The sequence below is a fragment of the Eutrigla gurnardus genome (assembly GCF_963514095.1).
Source record: "Eutrigla gurnardus genome assembly, chromosome: 20".
Lineage (NCBI taxonomy): Eukaryota > Metazoa > Chordata > Actinopteri > Perciformes > Triglidae > Eutrigla > Eutrigla gurnardus.
Genome location: NC_139931.1, coordinates 7,003,957 through 7,019,403, shown reverse-complemented (window position 1 = coordinate 7,019,403; position 15,447 = coordinate 7,003,957). Strand labels below are relative to the sequence as shown.

Genomic DNA, 15,447 nt, shown 5'->3' with positions numbered 1-15,447 from the left:
CGAAGGCAGGGTACACCCTGGACAGGACGCCAGTCTATCACAGGGCCAACATGTAGAGACAAACAACCATTCACGCTCACATTCACACCTACGGGCAATTTAGAGTCATCAGTTAACCTATCCCCATCCTATCCCCATGTCTTTGGACTGTGGGAGGAAGCCGGAGAACCCGGAGAGAACCCACGCTTACACGGGGAGAACATGCAAACTCCACACAGAAGGAGCCTGAACTCGAACCCGACCCGGGAATCAAACCCAGGACCCTCTTGCTGTGAGGCGACAGTGCTACCCACTACACCACCGTGCAGCCCGATGAAAAAAGTCATCTTATAGAATGTCCAAAAGAGTGATGAAAAAAAGTCATATTTTAGTAATTAGAAAAAAGTGATGAAAAAAGTCATATTTTAGTTAGTCGAAAAAAGTGATGAAAAAAAGTCATACTTTAGTTAGTCGAAAAAAGTGATGAAAAAAAGTAATCTTATAGAATGTTGAAAAAAGTGATGAAAAAAAGTCATATTTTAGTTAGTCGAAAAAAGTGATGACAAAAAGTAATCTTATAGAATGTCGAAAAAAGTGATGACAAAAAGTAATCTTATAGAATGTCGAAAAAAGTGATGACAAAAAGTAATCTTATAGAATGTTGAAAAAAGTGATGAAAAAAGTCATATTTAGTAAGTCGAAAAAAGTGATGAAAAAAAGTCATATTTTAGTTAGTCGAAAAAAGTGATGACAAAAAGTAATCTTATAGAATGTCGAAAAAAGTGATGACAAAAAGTAATCTTATAGAATGTTGAAAAAAGTGATGAAAAAAGTCATATTTAGTAAGTCGAAAAAAGTGATGAAAAAAAGTCATATTTTAGTTAGTCGAAAAAAGTGATGAAAAAAGTCATATTTTAGTAAGTCGTAAAAAGTGATGACTAAAAGTCATCTTATAGAATGTCGAAAAAAGTGATGAAAAAAGTCATATTTTAGTAAGTCGAAAAAAGTGATGACTAAAAGTCATCTTATAGAATGTCGAAAAAAGTGATGACTAAAAGTCATCTTATAGAATGTCGAAAAAAGTGATGAAAAAAAGTCATACTTTAGTTAGTCGAAAAAAGTGATGAAAAAAAGTAATCTTATAGAATGTTGAAAAAAGTGATGACAAAAAGTAATCTTATAGAATGTCGAAAAAAGTGATGACAAAAAGTCATATTTAGTAAGTCGTAAAAAGTGATGAAAAAAGTCATATTTTAGTAAGTCGAAAAAAGTGATGACTAAAAGTCATCTTATAGAATGTCGAAAAAAGTGATGACTAAAAGTCATCTTATAGAATGTCGAAAAAAGTGATGAAAAAAAGTCATACTTTAGTTAGTCGAAAAAAGTGATGAAAAAAAGTAATCTTATAGAATGTTGAAAAAAGTGATGACAAAAAGTAATCTTATAGAATGTCGAAAAAAGTGATGACAAAAAGTCATATTTAGTAAGTCGAAAAAAGTGATGAAAAAAAGTCATATTTTAGTAAGTCGTAAAAAGTGATGAAAAAAGTCATATTTCAGTTAGTCAAAAAAGTGATGACTAAAAGTCATCTTATAGAATGTCGAAAAAAGTGATGAAAAAACTCACATTTTAGTAAGTCGAAAAAAGTGATGAAAGTAGTCATACTATAGTAGGTTGAATAACGTGATAAGTGTAGCATGATGAAAAAGATAAAAGTGTGTCATGACACTCACATGCTCACAGGAACAGGCAGGAATTGAACCACCAACCATTTGTTTTTGTTTTTAAAACATATGTTTATTGATTTTTTTTTATTTTCAAACAAATCACATCAGAGTACATTTCAACAAAACATAAAAAGGTCAATGTAAATCAAAACAGTATCTCAGGGCAGTTCCATAGGCAGTGAAGTAAGGTTCCTTTGTTGGTTCCTTCTGTATTGCATTTGGCACATGTATCAGGAATATTTGGGTTCATCTTCTTCAGTCTAACTGGAGTAACATATGTCCTCATAATCCATTCCATCAACCATGTGGTCAAGACACTAGCAGCTCTACCTACTGAGCTACATGCTCTCTTTGCCCAGCATTGAGTGTCAAATAAAAAGTCATAATAAAAATAAGTGATGAAAAAAGTCCATCCATCCATTTTCTACCGCTTATCCTGGAGCCGATCCCAGCTGTCATTGGGCGAAGGCAGGGTACCTGGACAGGACGCCAGTCCATCGCAGGGCTGACATGTAGAGACAAACAACAATTCACGCTCACATTCACACCTACGGGCAATTTAGAGTCACCAATGAACCTATCCCCATCCTGCATGTCTTTGGGCTGTGGGAGGAAGCCAGAGAACCCGGAGAGAACCCACGCTTACACGGGGAGAACATGCAAACAGAAGGAACCCGGGCCGACCCGGGAATCGAACCCAGGACCCTCTTGCTGTGAGGCGAGAGTGCTACCCACTACACCACCGTGCAGCCCATGAAAAAAGTCATGGTATAATATGTTGAAATAAAGTCATGAAAAATATATCAATATATAGATATCAATAATCATTATCAACACTGCTTATCCTGTTAAGGGTTTTTTTTTTTGGGGGGGTGGAGTCAAGCTGACAGACAATTATTCACACCTGTGGGCAGATTAGAGCCCTCAATTAACCTGAACTAAGAATCCACACGGGGAGAACATGCAAACTCTGAAGGAACCCTGGATTCCAACCTGGACCCCTCTAAAATAAATAAATAAATGAGGACCATGTACCCCTCTAGTGCTACCCCGCATGAACCTGATGTATCCCCACAGAAAGCAATGACTCACTTCTAACATGTAGACTTGTAGGGTGAACCCCCCCCCCCCTGTCTTCGGTCTCAGAGGGTGTGGAACCGACTCCAAGCTGATTAGTGGATGATTCGTCTCAGGTGTGCCGTGCTGCTCTGATGAGTTTAAAAATGCTCCACTGCTAGTCTAGTGGGTCAGACTCCAGCAGCGTTTGCATCCTTGAACCTGGTTTTGATCTATTTTGCCACATGGAGCCCTTGTTTTGGATCTACGTCCTTTTTGGACTTTGCGTTCGGTCCTTTGCTCTTCCACCCATAGATTACAAACAACATGCCTTGTTGCAGAAACCTCAGATGAGCTCCCAGCACACTGGGCAACAGAAGGCTCCAGCGGAGGAACGGGAGCTGGTGAATACCGTCCAAGTGAGCTGCCATCCCGACTCCTTGGAGATCCTTATCAAGGCGGACATGTTTGGCATTGGCGCTCCTGTCAACGGCGACGAGTTGCGTCTCGGCGTGGAGCACCTTGACCACTGTAGAGCCACAATGTCTTCAGGAGATGACTACAAAATCCTCGTTGGACTCATGGACTGTGGGACCAAACACTGGGTAATGGTTAACCTACTGCAATTCAGCCATTTATTATTTGTATGCATTATAACTAAAACATTTCTGCTCTACACAGATGACCGAAGACTCTCTGATCTACACAAACCTCCTCATGTACTCTCCCATGCCCTCTCCAGACGGGGTGGTTAGGATGGACGAGGCTGTCATTCCAATCGAGTGTCATTATGACAGGTCTGCATTTTCCATTTCAATTTGTTTTCAATATCTTTGGACCAATATCTCACTTTAAAATGTGTTTTTGTTCCACAGGAAGTACAGTTTGTCCAGCTCTTCGCTCTCTCCTACCTGGATGGACTTCAGCTCTACTCAATCTGCAGTGGAAACTTTGGACTTTAACTTGCGAATTATGACCGGTGGGTTTTGTTCATTTCTTGTGTTTTTGACTGTGCTTTTTTAAAAAATAAATAACTTAACTTTTTGTGCAGATGACTGGCAACATCAAAGAAGCTCCAACGTGTTTTACCTCGGGGAGTCCATCGGCATCGAAGCCTCGGTCAGAGTTGGCCATCACGTGGGGCTCCGGGTGTTTTTGAGCAGCTGCGTGGCTACACTCGACCCGGACATCCACTCTGTTCCCAGATACGTCTTCCTGGAAAATGGGTAAGAACTTGGAAAAAGGCAGCAACTTGATGGTCAACTAATGGGGGAAACCTCAAACATAAGTCTACATGTTGGTTTGTGGGTCTTAAACGTGTTGACCTGCGCTCACGGCTCACTGTAACTGGAATTAAAATGTCAGATTCTGGTCTGCCTTTTTGCCATTGAAATGCAGATAAGGTGTTAACTAAACTCTCAACATATCTCAAACAGGTGGTCAAGTTGCATTGTGGGTAATGAAAGTACTCTAATATTGGTCAGAGTATAGCACATTTATAGTAGACTAACGGGGGTTTTTTTTCTCCTATAGGTGCTTGGGTGACTCTCAGCTTCCAGATTCCAAGTCTCACTTCTTACAGAGAAGCCAGGACGACAAGCTCCACTTGGTCATTGATGCCTTCAGGTTTCACAATGAGGACCGAGGACAAGTGAGGCGCAACTTAAGTTGGCTTAAATCTGGATTACACGCACTTTTGTTTTCTCACACTTCCCTCATTGTGTTTTTCCAGCTTTACATCACGTGTCACCTCAATGCCGTTCCAGTAACTGATGCCCAGGCTGTAAATAAGGCGTGCACTTTTGTAAATGGAAGGCAAGTGAGATCAAAGTCTGAAATGTGTCTCGTTACAACCGTTAAACATGGAAATGTGTGTCTGAAGGTTGTCATTGCGTTTCAGATGGAGGTCAGTTGATGGCAATGACTACTTGTGTGCCTTTTGTCAACCTCAAAATAAGCCCAGCAGCCCTGGAAAGTTTGGTCCTCGTGGGTTTGGAACGGTAGAAGAACCAGAGCCCTCCTGGAGGAGTGGGCTGAAGGCCAATACAGGTTTGGGGGTCCTTGTAGGAACCTGATGGGATATGGTTAACTGTGCAGTTTCACTGTTCAGGCTTTAAACCTGGTTTCTATGTTAGTGTGGGAACAGGAGGCTAAAGTGGGTCCGATGCTGGTCTTGCCGACTGCGTACAGAAGTGGGCCAATCCCTCTGGAAGAACTTCCTCCCGTTCTTACAAAAATCAGCAAACTTGGACTGTATGGCAGCAGGTGGAGAAGTGGAACAAACGACAAGAGAGTTGGTAAGGGTTACGCCAACTTAAATGAATCTTTGCTAATTCCTGGCAAAGACGGCTCATAATGCTAAATTGTCGACCTATCATAGATCCGACGAAGGGACTGCTTGAGTCTACACCAGAGAAGGGGGTTCTGCCTTCTGATGATGATGATGAAGACTTCACAACTGGAACAGCTCTAAAAGGTAATTTTTTTTAATTTGTATTTTTATTTTTTAATGCACATTAACTCTTAACACTTGTTTCTAATTACAGGGGTCGCTGCTGAGAAAGTATCTGCTGTTCTAGAAAAGATGTCTCCAGAGATCCGCGTGAAATCGCTGCCAGTGGCGCCCGTCAACAACGGCACAGCCTTCCTCGACGTCAGCCCGACTGTTCAGTTTACTGTTGTGACCAAACTGTCTAATGAAACTGCAACAGAATCTGACCTTTCGGATAAAAATGTCCCCAAAAGATAATAAACGGTTTCTTTTAACTCCTTGTTGATGCATATGTTTCTGGTATAAACTTGATGGGAAGCAGATCGAAGTGTAAACGTAAGATTTAGTAGAAACTAGCAGAGTGTTTGGTTGGTCCATGATGGACTCTAGAAGAGGATTTTAAATGTCAACTTTAGAGAAGGCAAAACCTTAGCTTAAAACTTTTGTGTCACCAACATGGAAAAATTTGCATATGTCCAGTTTCCACTTGAATATTTAGCATCCATGTTTCCACACTACACACTCAACCTACTAGTTTGGGACACCAATACTCTACCAGAGACTAAAACTATATGAAGTTTACAAATATTCAGTTAAAAGTTAATGTACATTGAGTCTGAACAAGTCAATCCTATAAGTCTGCAATCTTTACGGTCCATCAGTGGGACCATTCTGGATCAAATAGAAATAATTTTGGTTCAAACCATTTAACGCCTGTTTTAGGGGACACATCTCAAAAACCAAATGTGTTAAAATGGGGATTTTACCCAGATGGGTCTTATAAGTGCCTCCAACTATTTAGAGGTATTGGAAAACAACTAAAGCCAGATGGCGTTGTCTGCATCCTGAATGATAAAATGGTTTCTTGTGGCCATGAAACACCATATTTAAAAAATATAAATAAAACACGTCTCATGACGATACAATAAAACAAGACAAAATGGAGTAATCTAACTATAAGATGCAATGTTTTCATTTCAATATTGATACATGAGGAAAACTGCATCAGTGTAAATTCTACATATCAATCTATATGATGTAAAATAATTAAAATAGTTTCAGAATTTATTCTGGTCATAAAAAACATGACAATTTGTCATTTTAAATGACAAATTCAACTTCTCTACTCAAGTGAAAATGAGTAAGTAAAGTCTATGAAATGTACTCAAAGTATAAATTAAAAGTATCCCTAAGGACATTTCTACTGTTTCTTTATATATATATATATATATATATATATATATATATATATATATATATATTTTTTTTTTTTTTTTTTTTTGCAAGGCTAAATGATCTTGGTTCATATTAAGAGAAATAAATAAAACTAAAGTAATGAGCCTGTTTTGAAAATGTAAGGAAGAAAGTGTCGATATTTGTTTTAAAATGTAGGGAGTGAAAGAAAAAATGTATCAAAAAATAAATAATCAAAGTGAAGTATTTGAAAAAAAGTATTTGTACTTGGTTACTTCCCTCTTCTGCTGCAGACGAATCACATGCATGCATCTCAGAGTGACTGCACCTTTAATTCCCAGTCAATCATGGCTGATTGCCTCCAGCTGTCAGCTCCATGTGATCTGATTGGTCTGACCTGAGAAGTAGAGAGTGAGATTGAGATTGAGATCACCATTATCCTACCTGTGTTGCTGAACGCGTCGTCCTGTTGCTCTGAGGAAAAAAAGCACAATGGTGAACCCGGGTCACATGCTCTCTCTGGCTCTGCTGATGCTTGCTTTCCACGTTGCTGATGCCATCCGTAGTTTGAAAGATGGACCCAGGATCGACGCTGAAGGGAGGGAATACAAATCGTTAAGAATTGAGGCAGAAGACACGGAAACAACACCGCCACAAATCAATGACGACCCCTCCGTCAGCATACGGTGCACAGAAGCCACCATGGTCATTCTGGTAAAGGCTGATCTGTATAAAAATGGACGCCTGTTGGCTCCAGAGGAGGTTTTCTTAGGAGAAACCAAGCCCTCACACGATAGCCAGTGCTTGGCTGTTGCTGCTGGAGACAACGAATATGTCATCGAAGCAGGACTGCAAGACTGTGGCTCCGAATTATCTGTAAGTTAAGATGGTGAAAGGTTTAAATGTGAGCTTTTCCCAGGAAGTTCACACACTGAATGTTTTCTATTTGCCTCTAGCTGTCCGAGGACTCTGTGATCTACTCAAACAAGCTGATCATCTCACCGGCTCCCCGCTCCCATGGCATTACAAGAATGCCCCACGCTGTAGTTCCTGTTTCCTGTCACTATCAAAGGTGAGGTTTTATCATTGGCTTGCTGTGTTGTTGTGCCTTTCATGATGGCTGACTTCCCTGGACAGGACACACCGTGTGAGCAGTAACCTCCAGCAGCATCAGCAGCAGCTCCTCCCCCGCGCCGCTCCTTCAAACCTCCCAACAGCCATGTTCTCTCTGAAGCTGATGAATGGTACGTGTGGACAAGTCCGTTTCCCCTGATGGGTGTGCACCCAATGATGTCCGTGTCTCCATGTAGGTGACTGGACGAGCGAGGCTCCAGTCTCCAGCGTCTTCTACATCGGGGACCTCCTGCACCTGGAGGCCTCCTACACGGGTCCCGATTCAGGACAGAGACGACTCTTCATCGACGGATGTGTCGCCACTCTGTCTCCTGACACGGCATCGGTCCCCAGATACTACTTCATTGACAACCACGGGTGAGAGTGGCTCAGTAGGCAACGCTGTATGAGATATAAAAGTGGCTTGTGCAAGAATTGTATTTATTTTCTTTGTCTGTCAGGTGCTTCGCTGATGCAACAGTGGGAGGATCGAACTCGCTCTTCCGACCCAGAACGAAGGCGTCTTCTCTTCAACTGCAGCTCGCTGCCTTCCTGTTTCGCCAGGATAAAAGGAACTCTGTGAGCCACTTTTCTAACCTGCATGATTTGGAAATACTCTGAGGTTGTTTTAATTTTTCTTTTTTTTTTCTTTTAGATATTTCTCACTTGCCAGCTAAAAGCAACCTCTGAAATGTGGAAGAGCAGCCCCATCAACAAGGCCTGCAATTATGTACATTCAAGGTGATTTTCTTTTTTCTTGAGTGTTGTAGCTCCTTTTTTATATTTAATTACAAAGCCTTACGTGGGTTTGGAACATTTTATTCATCTCTACTGTTAGAGGAGTCATTTACAAAGGCACATCTTTAAATCATAAGCAATAAAAAGTAATTTATAGGTTAGATCGGGGTCAAATTTTATTCATAAAATGCTTTAACGGCTTAGAGAATGAAGTGGTTTAGGTTTTCGAGACATTTATTTGTATTCCATCATCCCAGCATTCGTGTAATTTCAAATATCCTTAATTTTAATTATAAAAGCCTAAAGTCAGCCCTCAAACCTTAGATTTTGAATTAAACAATGACCAACAAACTACAGAATACTGCTTATATGGACTACGTGTTTTAGATAAGACAGAATTTGCCGTTATTTCTCTTTAAAGATGATTAAACTGCGAGAGGAAATTAACTGCAGTGAAACCATGAACTACAGGCCTGGGAAATCAAATGTTATGCCAAATCAAGTCAGTTTTTCTAACTAATTCTGTATTCTTTCCTCATCAGATGGATGAACGTGGACGGCGGTGATGTGTGTCGATGTTGTGACGCTACCTGTTACAAAGGTTCTCCAAAGGAACGTCTGGTCCCTAAAGGTATGCTGTCCATGCTAACTAGAGTTTAATGACTAGTGCAAACATGCTCTCCTATGACCATTTGATTCATGTTTCAGATTCAACATGTGCAACTATAACCCTTGGCCCTGTGACCATTTTACCTGGCAAGTAGTGGGAAAAGCCAAGATCCAGACGATAAACGTTCAATATTTTAAATTTCTTGGCATGGTGACATTAAAATGAATCATCCTGAATTCTGTGCGTCCTTCTTTGATTGTATTAGTTTTTATTAGTTCTATTAACCTATTTGGCAGTGGACTATTGAAAACACAGCAAAAACTGTTTTTATTCCAATTTAAAAAATCTGAATTTGGGGCTCGGTCCAATCTTTAAATATAGAGAAGCCAAGGGAATTTTTTGCTTATACTTTTAACATTATTTGTCATTTAAAAATGTAGCAGTTTTCCACTGTGGCCACTAGAGGGCAGTAAACATTCAACTACGCTTGAGTGTCAAGAGTAGGATAATGGGTTTTTCCTGCAACAACATTGCATTTGATAGCTTATAAATTAGTAAATGTTCTAATGAATGACATTACTTATTGTGGTATTCCTCTATAAAAATCATAGTTTTTATTAACTGCCTCATAACGCAATATTCAAATTATATGGAGGGGTATCTGGTTACTGTTTCCAAATAAAGCAATGTGAATATGAGAGGCATTACAAAGACATCACTTACAGGAAGGAGTTAATTAACTGGTTTATTCAAAGAAAAACATTACACGTTAGTGGGTAAATCACAAATAAAAGATCCTGAAGAAACTTAACATAAAACCAGAAAAAATACCAAAGTTTCTAGACCGTTCCGGTGCCGTCACACTCTCAGACAAGGAAAGAACTACAAGCAGCTCTGGGTAAAACTACAAACATGGGCCCATCCCTCTGCTCTCATTATCACAGAACCTTTACATCCTTAAAAAGTAGGTTGCACACAAAACTTTAAGAATACATTGCACATTCAAAAGTACCAACTAGATATAAATAAATAAGCCTCAGTGGACAACATTATGCAAAACTTACAATACAACAACAATCTACAATGACCAGGCAAATAGCCAATCACAGCTGGGTTAACAGGGCAGTGGTCGGTCCCACTCCCTGTTAGCATGTCATTAGCATGTATCACAGAGGTGATGCCCCCATACTTACCAGTGAAGACCTGTATTATGTAACGCATAACATCGCTAGTTTAAATGGATGCTTATTTCCATCATTCATGTCATTAGGAAGAACTAAAGTGGAAAAAAAATAAATGTGTTGCTCACTTAACTTAAGTTATTCCTCACACTCCCGGTTTGTTTTATGTTTTTTACAAAAAAAAAAGCCGACATACATTAACATCTCATAATGTGTGCACACAAAAACACAGTATGAGGGGGAAATTAAAAGGTACAGCAGTGGTACTTACAGCTTTAACTGACCTGTTACCGGTAGAGATTCTCCTTCATGTAAGTAGTTAAATTCATATGATCATGTGAGGACAGCTGATGGAACAAACAGGATTAAGTAGCAAAGCCATTTATCAAGCATATGTTCATCACAAACCTCCCAACAAACATATACATTGCTGTATGTGACCGGCTGTTAATGCTGTCAGTAATAAAATGATGAAATATTTCTGTAAACTGCTCAGGACTGTGTGTCGAGTTAATAAAAGTCTCTAGAGGAGTATGGTTTCATTTAAAAGCTCCATACTTTCTGTATAAAGTGAGAAAAACAAAAACAGCTTCCGTATGCACCGACCAACAATACAGGTGACACATGAGAGCTTAACAGTAAAGAACATGATTCACATGAGCTAACATGCCTGTACACAAACAAGGGCCTTCACCAAACTTGCTGCAAGTTTGGGGACATTGCGGTCCAACAGCGTGTAAAGCTGTGAGGGCCCCTGGTAATGAATGAGAAGACAGAAAATGGTGAGACTTGCCTCGGGCTGAAACAGGGCTACACTGAGACAGGGCCTCAGCCAGTCCCCCATGGCATCGCTACAGGGAGAAGAGAAATCTGGGTTTTAGCACTACAGCCACCAGCGAGCCAGAAGTTATGCAGCACTAATGCACTCGCCACGTACAGAGCATCAAAAACAAAAAAATCAATATACTGCTTATAGCAAATCACATTTACCAACATTTTTCTCAACGAAAACACATTTCTGTCGAGTACAAACCTGCTACGACGTCTCTTTTCCCACAAAGAAGAGTCTTACATTTTTGCCACATTTTATTACAATACAGTTTCACAACAATACATATACCACGTTCATTTCATACTTGGATCTATTTAGGGTTATGGGAATATCTCCCACTTAAAAAGTAGGAACTTAAAACAGAACGAACGCAACAAACAAGTCATTTGAAGCCCTCACCAAACAGAGTTGGGGACACAAAGTCCAACAGCACTACGTGCTGTGAAGGCCTCACTGTTTAGCTTTAGAACAGAAGTGTATTTCCGTAAAACTTGCCTTGATAAAGGGTGGGTACTGCCCATGTAACTCCAGCGCCTTCACAACACTACGAACCATATCTACTACACTTCTACACACCTGAATGGAACATGAGAAGGAAAAAAAGCCACAGAACAGAGATGGTTTGAAACAACAGTTCATAGTCTTGGTTAGGTACAGTGTAAATATTCCCCCCATGCGCTCTGTGATGCTTTTATAGCTCTTTTTGTTTGCTGTTTATTCAGTGTCTCTTCCTCATAGCTCAGTAGTTGAATAAACAGTACGTCGTGGTACTACAATACCAACACTGGTCTACTAGCAGCTGAGGACATTAGAAAAGGGTTGAGTGTCCAAACCTATTGAAGAGAGGATGGCAGGCTTCAGTAGCGAGCTCCGGGAGACATGACGGGGGGTCTCATACCCATGGGTGGCCGTGGAGGGGCTCCCTGGTACCCTGGGGGAACCACAGGAGGGGCCTGTCCATATGGAGGCATCCCTCCTGGCACGTAGCCTGGCATCCCCTGGGGTGGACCACCGTACTGGCCTGAGAAAAGAGAAATACAGGTTTACTTTATAAGAGTCCACAGCCAAGGGGTTTTCTGAACTAGAGGCAGGCGGCGTCTACCAGGTATGGGATGCCTCATGCCGGGCTGCTGAGGAGCCATCATGCCACCCACGGGACCGACGGACGGGGCAGTAGCAGGGGCGTGGCCTTGGCGGGGCATACTGCGCTGGTACCGCTGTAACTGAGCCCGCAACTCTTCCTACAAGACACGGAAAACAAGGAGGGGAAAGAGAGGAATAATTTGACACTGAACCGTCCGTCAACCAGGAGAAATAACCAAGAAAATGAATAAATCATTTGTATAAGAAAAGCCATTAATTGGTGTCGGTGTTAACAGATGATAAGACTTTAGCTGTGATCAACAGTTTTTCCTCAAAATGCTACTTACTGTTAAAAAAAAACTATAAAGGGAGATAGTTGCAGCTGGACTACTTACCAGTGAGATATCCTCATCAGGGTGGATCAACTTACTGGTTGCACTGGAGGTGGTGAGGGTGGCAGGCTTACTGGTCACAGTAGAGGGAGGTTTGGAGACCGTACTGCTGCCAGCATTGGGGCTGACCACAGCTACGGTGGCCTGAGTGTAGGCCGGGAATGTGGGCTTTGAGAGATCAGAGGAAGTACACGGGGGAGGGTGGGGAGACCCTGACTGCTGACTCTGAGGGGGGAGAGAAGAAAACACATCAGAGAGACGTTGATGACTTTAAATTTCCCTTTTAGTCATACTTTGAGGTTACTCCCATTATTGAGTTTATATGTATTAATGTTTGTACACAGACTTAAGATGGATGGGACTGTCTCAGGATTCCCCTCTCTTTCTTTCTTTACAAGGTCAGTTCACCCAAATCGGAAAAAACATGTTCACCCCGAGTAAAAGCCAAGCAATTTGCACCGACATCATTTTTCCAACGGAGTAGGTTTGGTTTCAGAAGAGGTTGAGACGCATAAAGTCAGAAATAAAACTGTAAAAATGGGAATACTAGTTCTGCCTGCAAGTCTTAGGTAGAGTTAAAGGGTCTTAGTTATCTCTATAATATGTGAACACCAAGGATGCTACTTAAGAGAGTAACCCTACAAACTATGACTAAAGTTAAACCTGTGTTTTCATCAAGCCTGCAAGAAAACAAATCAAACAAAGTGCATGCTGGGCTTTGTTGCCCTCCAGCAGTTCAGAAACACGAAGCACTCTTTGCAAATGTGCATAACTCTCCATTATAGGATTTTTTGAGTTGGTTGAGAAAATGTTAAATAAATGCAGATTTGTAGCGAAAGGAAAAGCAAACAAAAGCCATGTTGCTACTAACCATTAAAAGTACCGGATTTCATCATTTCTTACTAAAACAGCTCTGGCAAATACATGTAATCACTCTGCCCAAGTAGACAACAGCAGGCAAACTATAGGTGCATGCCGACTGTAAAGCTGCAGGTTGTCAGAACAGAGCAGGCAGACAGCTGCGTACTTGTGACGTGATAGGGAACAGAGCTTTAGGAGAGACGGACTGAGAGTCCGCGCTTGACGAGCCTGTGCTTGTGCTTGAGACGCGACTGCCCATCTGCAGCACAGGGAAGGAGTAAAGAATAAGAAACGTAAAGTAAAATCATTTCTTCGGCCTGTGTGAGCACAGCTACTCACACATGCCTTATTCAACAGGAGACGGTGATGTTCTGCCCCACCAGAGAGCTCAGGGAGAGGGGTAAGTGGTTAAAGACGGCGTTAAAGATTTTACCTGTCCAGCAATGGGGAACAGAGGCTTCGTGACATCCGGCTGCACTGAGGAGACGACGGCAGCGGGGACAGCGGGTCGAGTCAGCACGTTTGCAGCAGAGGGAACCTGAGCCATGTGAGGGATGCCCGGACGGTGTCCCACAGGGGGAGGCATGCCTGACACCAGAGGAACAGGTTCATAACGTAAGGGTAAGTAAATCCTCATCACAACAGCGTAACAACAACTTTGATTTAAGAATATTTGTCATGTTAAATTACCCGGTGGCACACCTGGCATCATCGGTGGCATCCCCGCACCTGGAGGAATCATCCCACCCATCGGCATCATGCTACATACACAAGGAAAGATATGCATGTTTATAATACAGACGGTGTTAAAAATAAATGACATAGTTATATATATAATCTGCAGCATTTACCCTGGAGGCATTCCTGGCATTACAGGAGGCATTCCTGGCATCATTGGTGGCACACCTGGCATCATTGGGGGGATTCCTAAAATATAGATTAATTGAAGGGTTTATGACATTTATATTGAGCATTATGCATTATATATGCCTGTTTTATAGCATGGTAAAAAAACAAACATAAATGAAGTCGGACCCGAGTAGCTGCCTGGTGGTATCCCTGGAGCACCAGAGCCTGGAGGCATGCCAGGCTGGGTCATGGGGGGTATGTAGCCCGCCTGAAGCTGGCCCACAGCAGGCTGCTGGAAGGAGGGGCCGGGCTCGTCATCCTCGTCGTACTCATCAGAGTCATCCTGGTTCTGCTTTTTCTTTTGAGTCTCTAAAAAAACATGGAGGAGAACAATTAGTCTCTATGATGGACCATAAACATCAGCACTTTTAAGGGTTTTTAGTTACCTTGGTTCTTTTGTTCCAGCACTCTTCTTCTCTCTTCCATGTCTTTTTCAGGAATACCCTCCATGCCATATATCTCAAGTTCAATATCTGTCCTCCCAGGTATTGCATTAGGAACTCCATCGATGGTCTCTTTGTGCACCTGTGATGAATAAACAGTGAGGAGGGTCTGGGACAGGAAATAGCTCTTCCGACTGTGGTTTGCATGTTTCCTCACCTGCATACAGTGGATGGCGAGCCCGGGGCCGGTGTACAGCTTCTTATGACAGATGTGACACTTGAAATGTTTGGCCTTCTGGTGCTGAATGAGAATCTTCTCATCGTCGAAATCTCTGTTACAGTACCTGAAATCACGGTTTAAGGAAAGCCCTGCTTTGAGAACACCTGACTCACACATCTCAGCGCCTGGTTTAATAGTGTCGTGGTATTTTTTATTTTAATCACACGGTCATTAAACTCAAAGCAAAGCCGAAGACGAGTTTAAAATCCGGCTCCGTACCGTGAGTCTGCTACCGTTACGCGGTTATGATTATAAGAAGCTCGGGTTAACTTCCCGTTAACGTTAGCTTAGTAAACAGAGGAGAGTCTGACAGGGACGATCTCTCCGACAACAGCAACAATAACGTCACAACACCGAACAAGGATACCAGCACCACGGCTTCATTTGCTTTTTCTTCTTTCTTCCCATGGTTTTCGTGCTGTCAGTTCACCGCCTGCTAATCCAGTGAAGTAAAACGGCCAACATAGATCACACACCCACAGCCAGAAGGGAACTAATGCAATTTAAGATGGCGGCGGGTCTCAGGTGCCCCGACAACAACACTGCGGCCTCGAGGCGCCCTCTGGTGTTTCGTTTTTTTATTGCAACTAAAATCTTACATTGGATTCTTCAACGTTA

General features: G+C 41.7%; 3 protein-coding genes across 8 annotated transcripts; 2 read left to right on the top strand and 1 right to left on the bottom strand.

The window, feature by feature from the left end:
* Positions 1-1,865: 1,865 nt before the first annotated feature.
* On the top strand, positions 1,866-5,676 carry LOC311030950 (zona pellucida sperm-binding protein 3-like). The gene is made up of 11 exons (XM_084037010.1): positions 1,866-1,894; positions 2,319-3,367; positions 3,444-3,559; positions 3,638-3,741; positions 3,814-3,988; positions 4,296-4,413; positions 4,495-4,577; positions 4,663-4,811; positions 4,898-5,059; positions 5,143-5,238; positions 5,309-5,676. The coding sequence occupies exons 2-11, from the start codon at positions 3,008-3,010 to the stop codon at positions 5,509-5,511; spliced, it is 1,566 nt and encodes a 521-aa protein (XP_083893136.1). The 5' UTR covers positions 1,866-1,894; positions 2,319-3,007; the 3' UTR covers positions 5,512-5,676.
* A 1,263-nt stretch (positions 5,677-6,939) lies between these two features.
* On the top strand, positions 6,940-9,123 carry LOC311031439 (zona pellucida sperm-binding protein 3-like; the record flags this gene model as incomplete). Its single annotated transcript, XM_084037751.1, has 8 exons — positions 6,940-7,323; positions 7,404-7,519; positions 7,585-7,691; positions 7,758-7,938; positions 8,022-8,139; positions 8,216-8,301; positions 8,841-8,929; positions 9,007-9,123. The coding sequence occupies 8 exons, from the start codon at positions 6,940-6,942 to the stop codon at positions 9,060-9,062; spliced, it is 1,137 nt and encodes a 378-aa protein (XP_083893877.1). The 3' UTR covers positions 9,063-9,123.
* A 519-nt stretch (positions 9,124-9,642) lies between these two features.
* Positions 9,643-15,346, bottom strand: znf207a (zinc finger protein 207, a). 6 transcript variants are annotated; one of them, XR_014599035.1, is made up of 13 exons: positions 15,197-15,346; positions 14,767-14,893; positions 14,553-14,691; positions 14,293-14,475; positions 14,109-14,184; positions 13,948-14,018; positions 13,691-13,845; positions 13,424-13,516; positions 12,400-12,621; positions 12,024-12,162; positions 11,755-11,942; positions 11,417-11,497; positions 9,645-10,940 (listed from the first exon to the last, which is right to left on the bottom strand). XR_014599035.1 is itself a non-coding variant. In XM_084037157.1 (12 exons), the coding sequence occupies exons 1-11, from the start codon at positions 15,235-15,237 to the stop codon at positions 11,779-11,781; spliced, it is 1,410 nt and encodes a 469-aa protein (XP_083893283.1). In that variant the 5' UTR covers positions 15,238-15,346; the 3' UTR covers positions 9,643-11,497; positions 11,755-11,778. The 6 variants fall into 6 exon arrangements, 4 of the variants coding, with proteins under 4 accessions (XP_083893283.1, XP_083893284.1, XP_083893282.1 ...); XM_084037157.1 differs by having other exon boundaries at positions 9,643-11,497; XR_014599036.1 differs by having other exon boundaries at positions 9,647-10,940; positions 11,417-11,942; positions 15,197-15,345.
* Between the last annotated feature and the right edge of the window lie 101 nt (positions 15,347-15,447).

Excerpts from the sequence above, each read along its gene's own strand:
- LOC311030950 (XM_084037010.1), top strand. The coding sequence starts at position 3,008 with ATGGAGCCCTTGTTTTGGATCTACGTCCTTTTTGGACTTTGCGTTCGG. Across the intron at positions 4,578-4,662 it reads TGCACTTTTGTAAATGGAAG|ATGGAGGTCAGTTGATGGCA; the intron begins GCAAGTGAGATC and ends ATTGCGTTTCAG. Across the intron at positions 4,812-4,897 it reads TGGGCTGAAGGCCAATACAG|TGTGGGAACAGGAGGCTAAA; the intron begins GTTTGGGGGTCC and ends TTTCTATGTTAG.
- znf207a (XM_084037157.1), bottom strand. The coding sequence starts at position 15,237 with ATGGGAAGAAAGAAGAAAAAGCAAATGAAGCCGTGGTGCTG. Across the intron at positions 14,185-14,292 it reads ACCACCAGGCAGCTACTCGG|GAATCCCCCCAATGATGCCA; the intron begins GTCCGACTTCAT and ends TCTATATTTTAG. Across the intron at positions 12,163-12,399 it reads CTGATGAGGATATCTCACTG|GAAGAGTTGCGGGCTCAGTT; the intron begins GTAAGTAGTCCA and ends CGTGTCTTGTAG.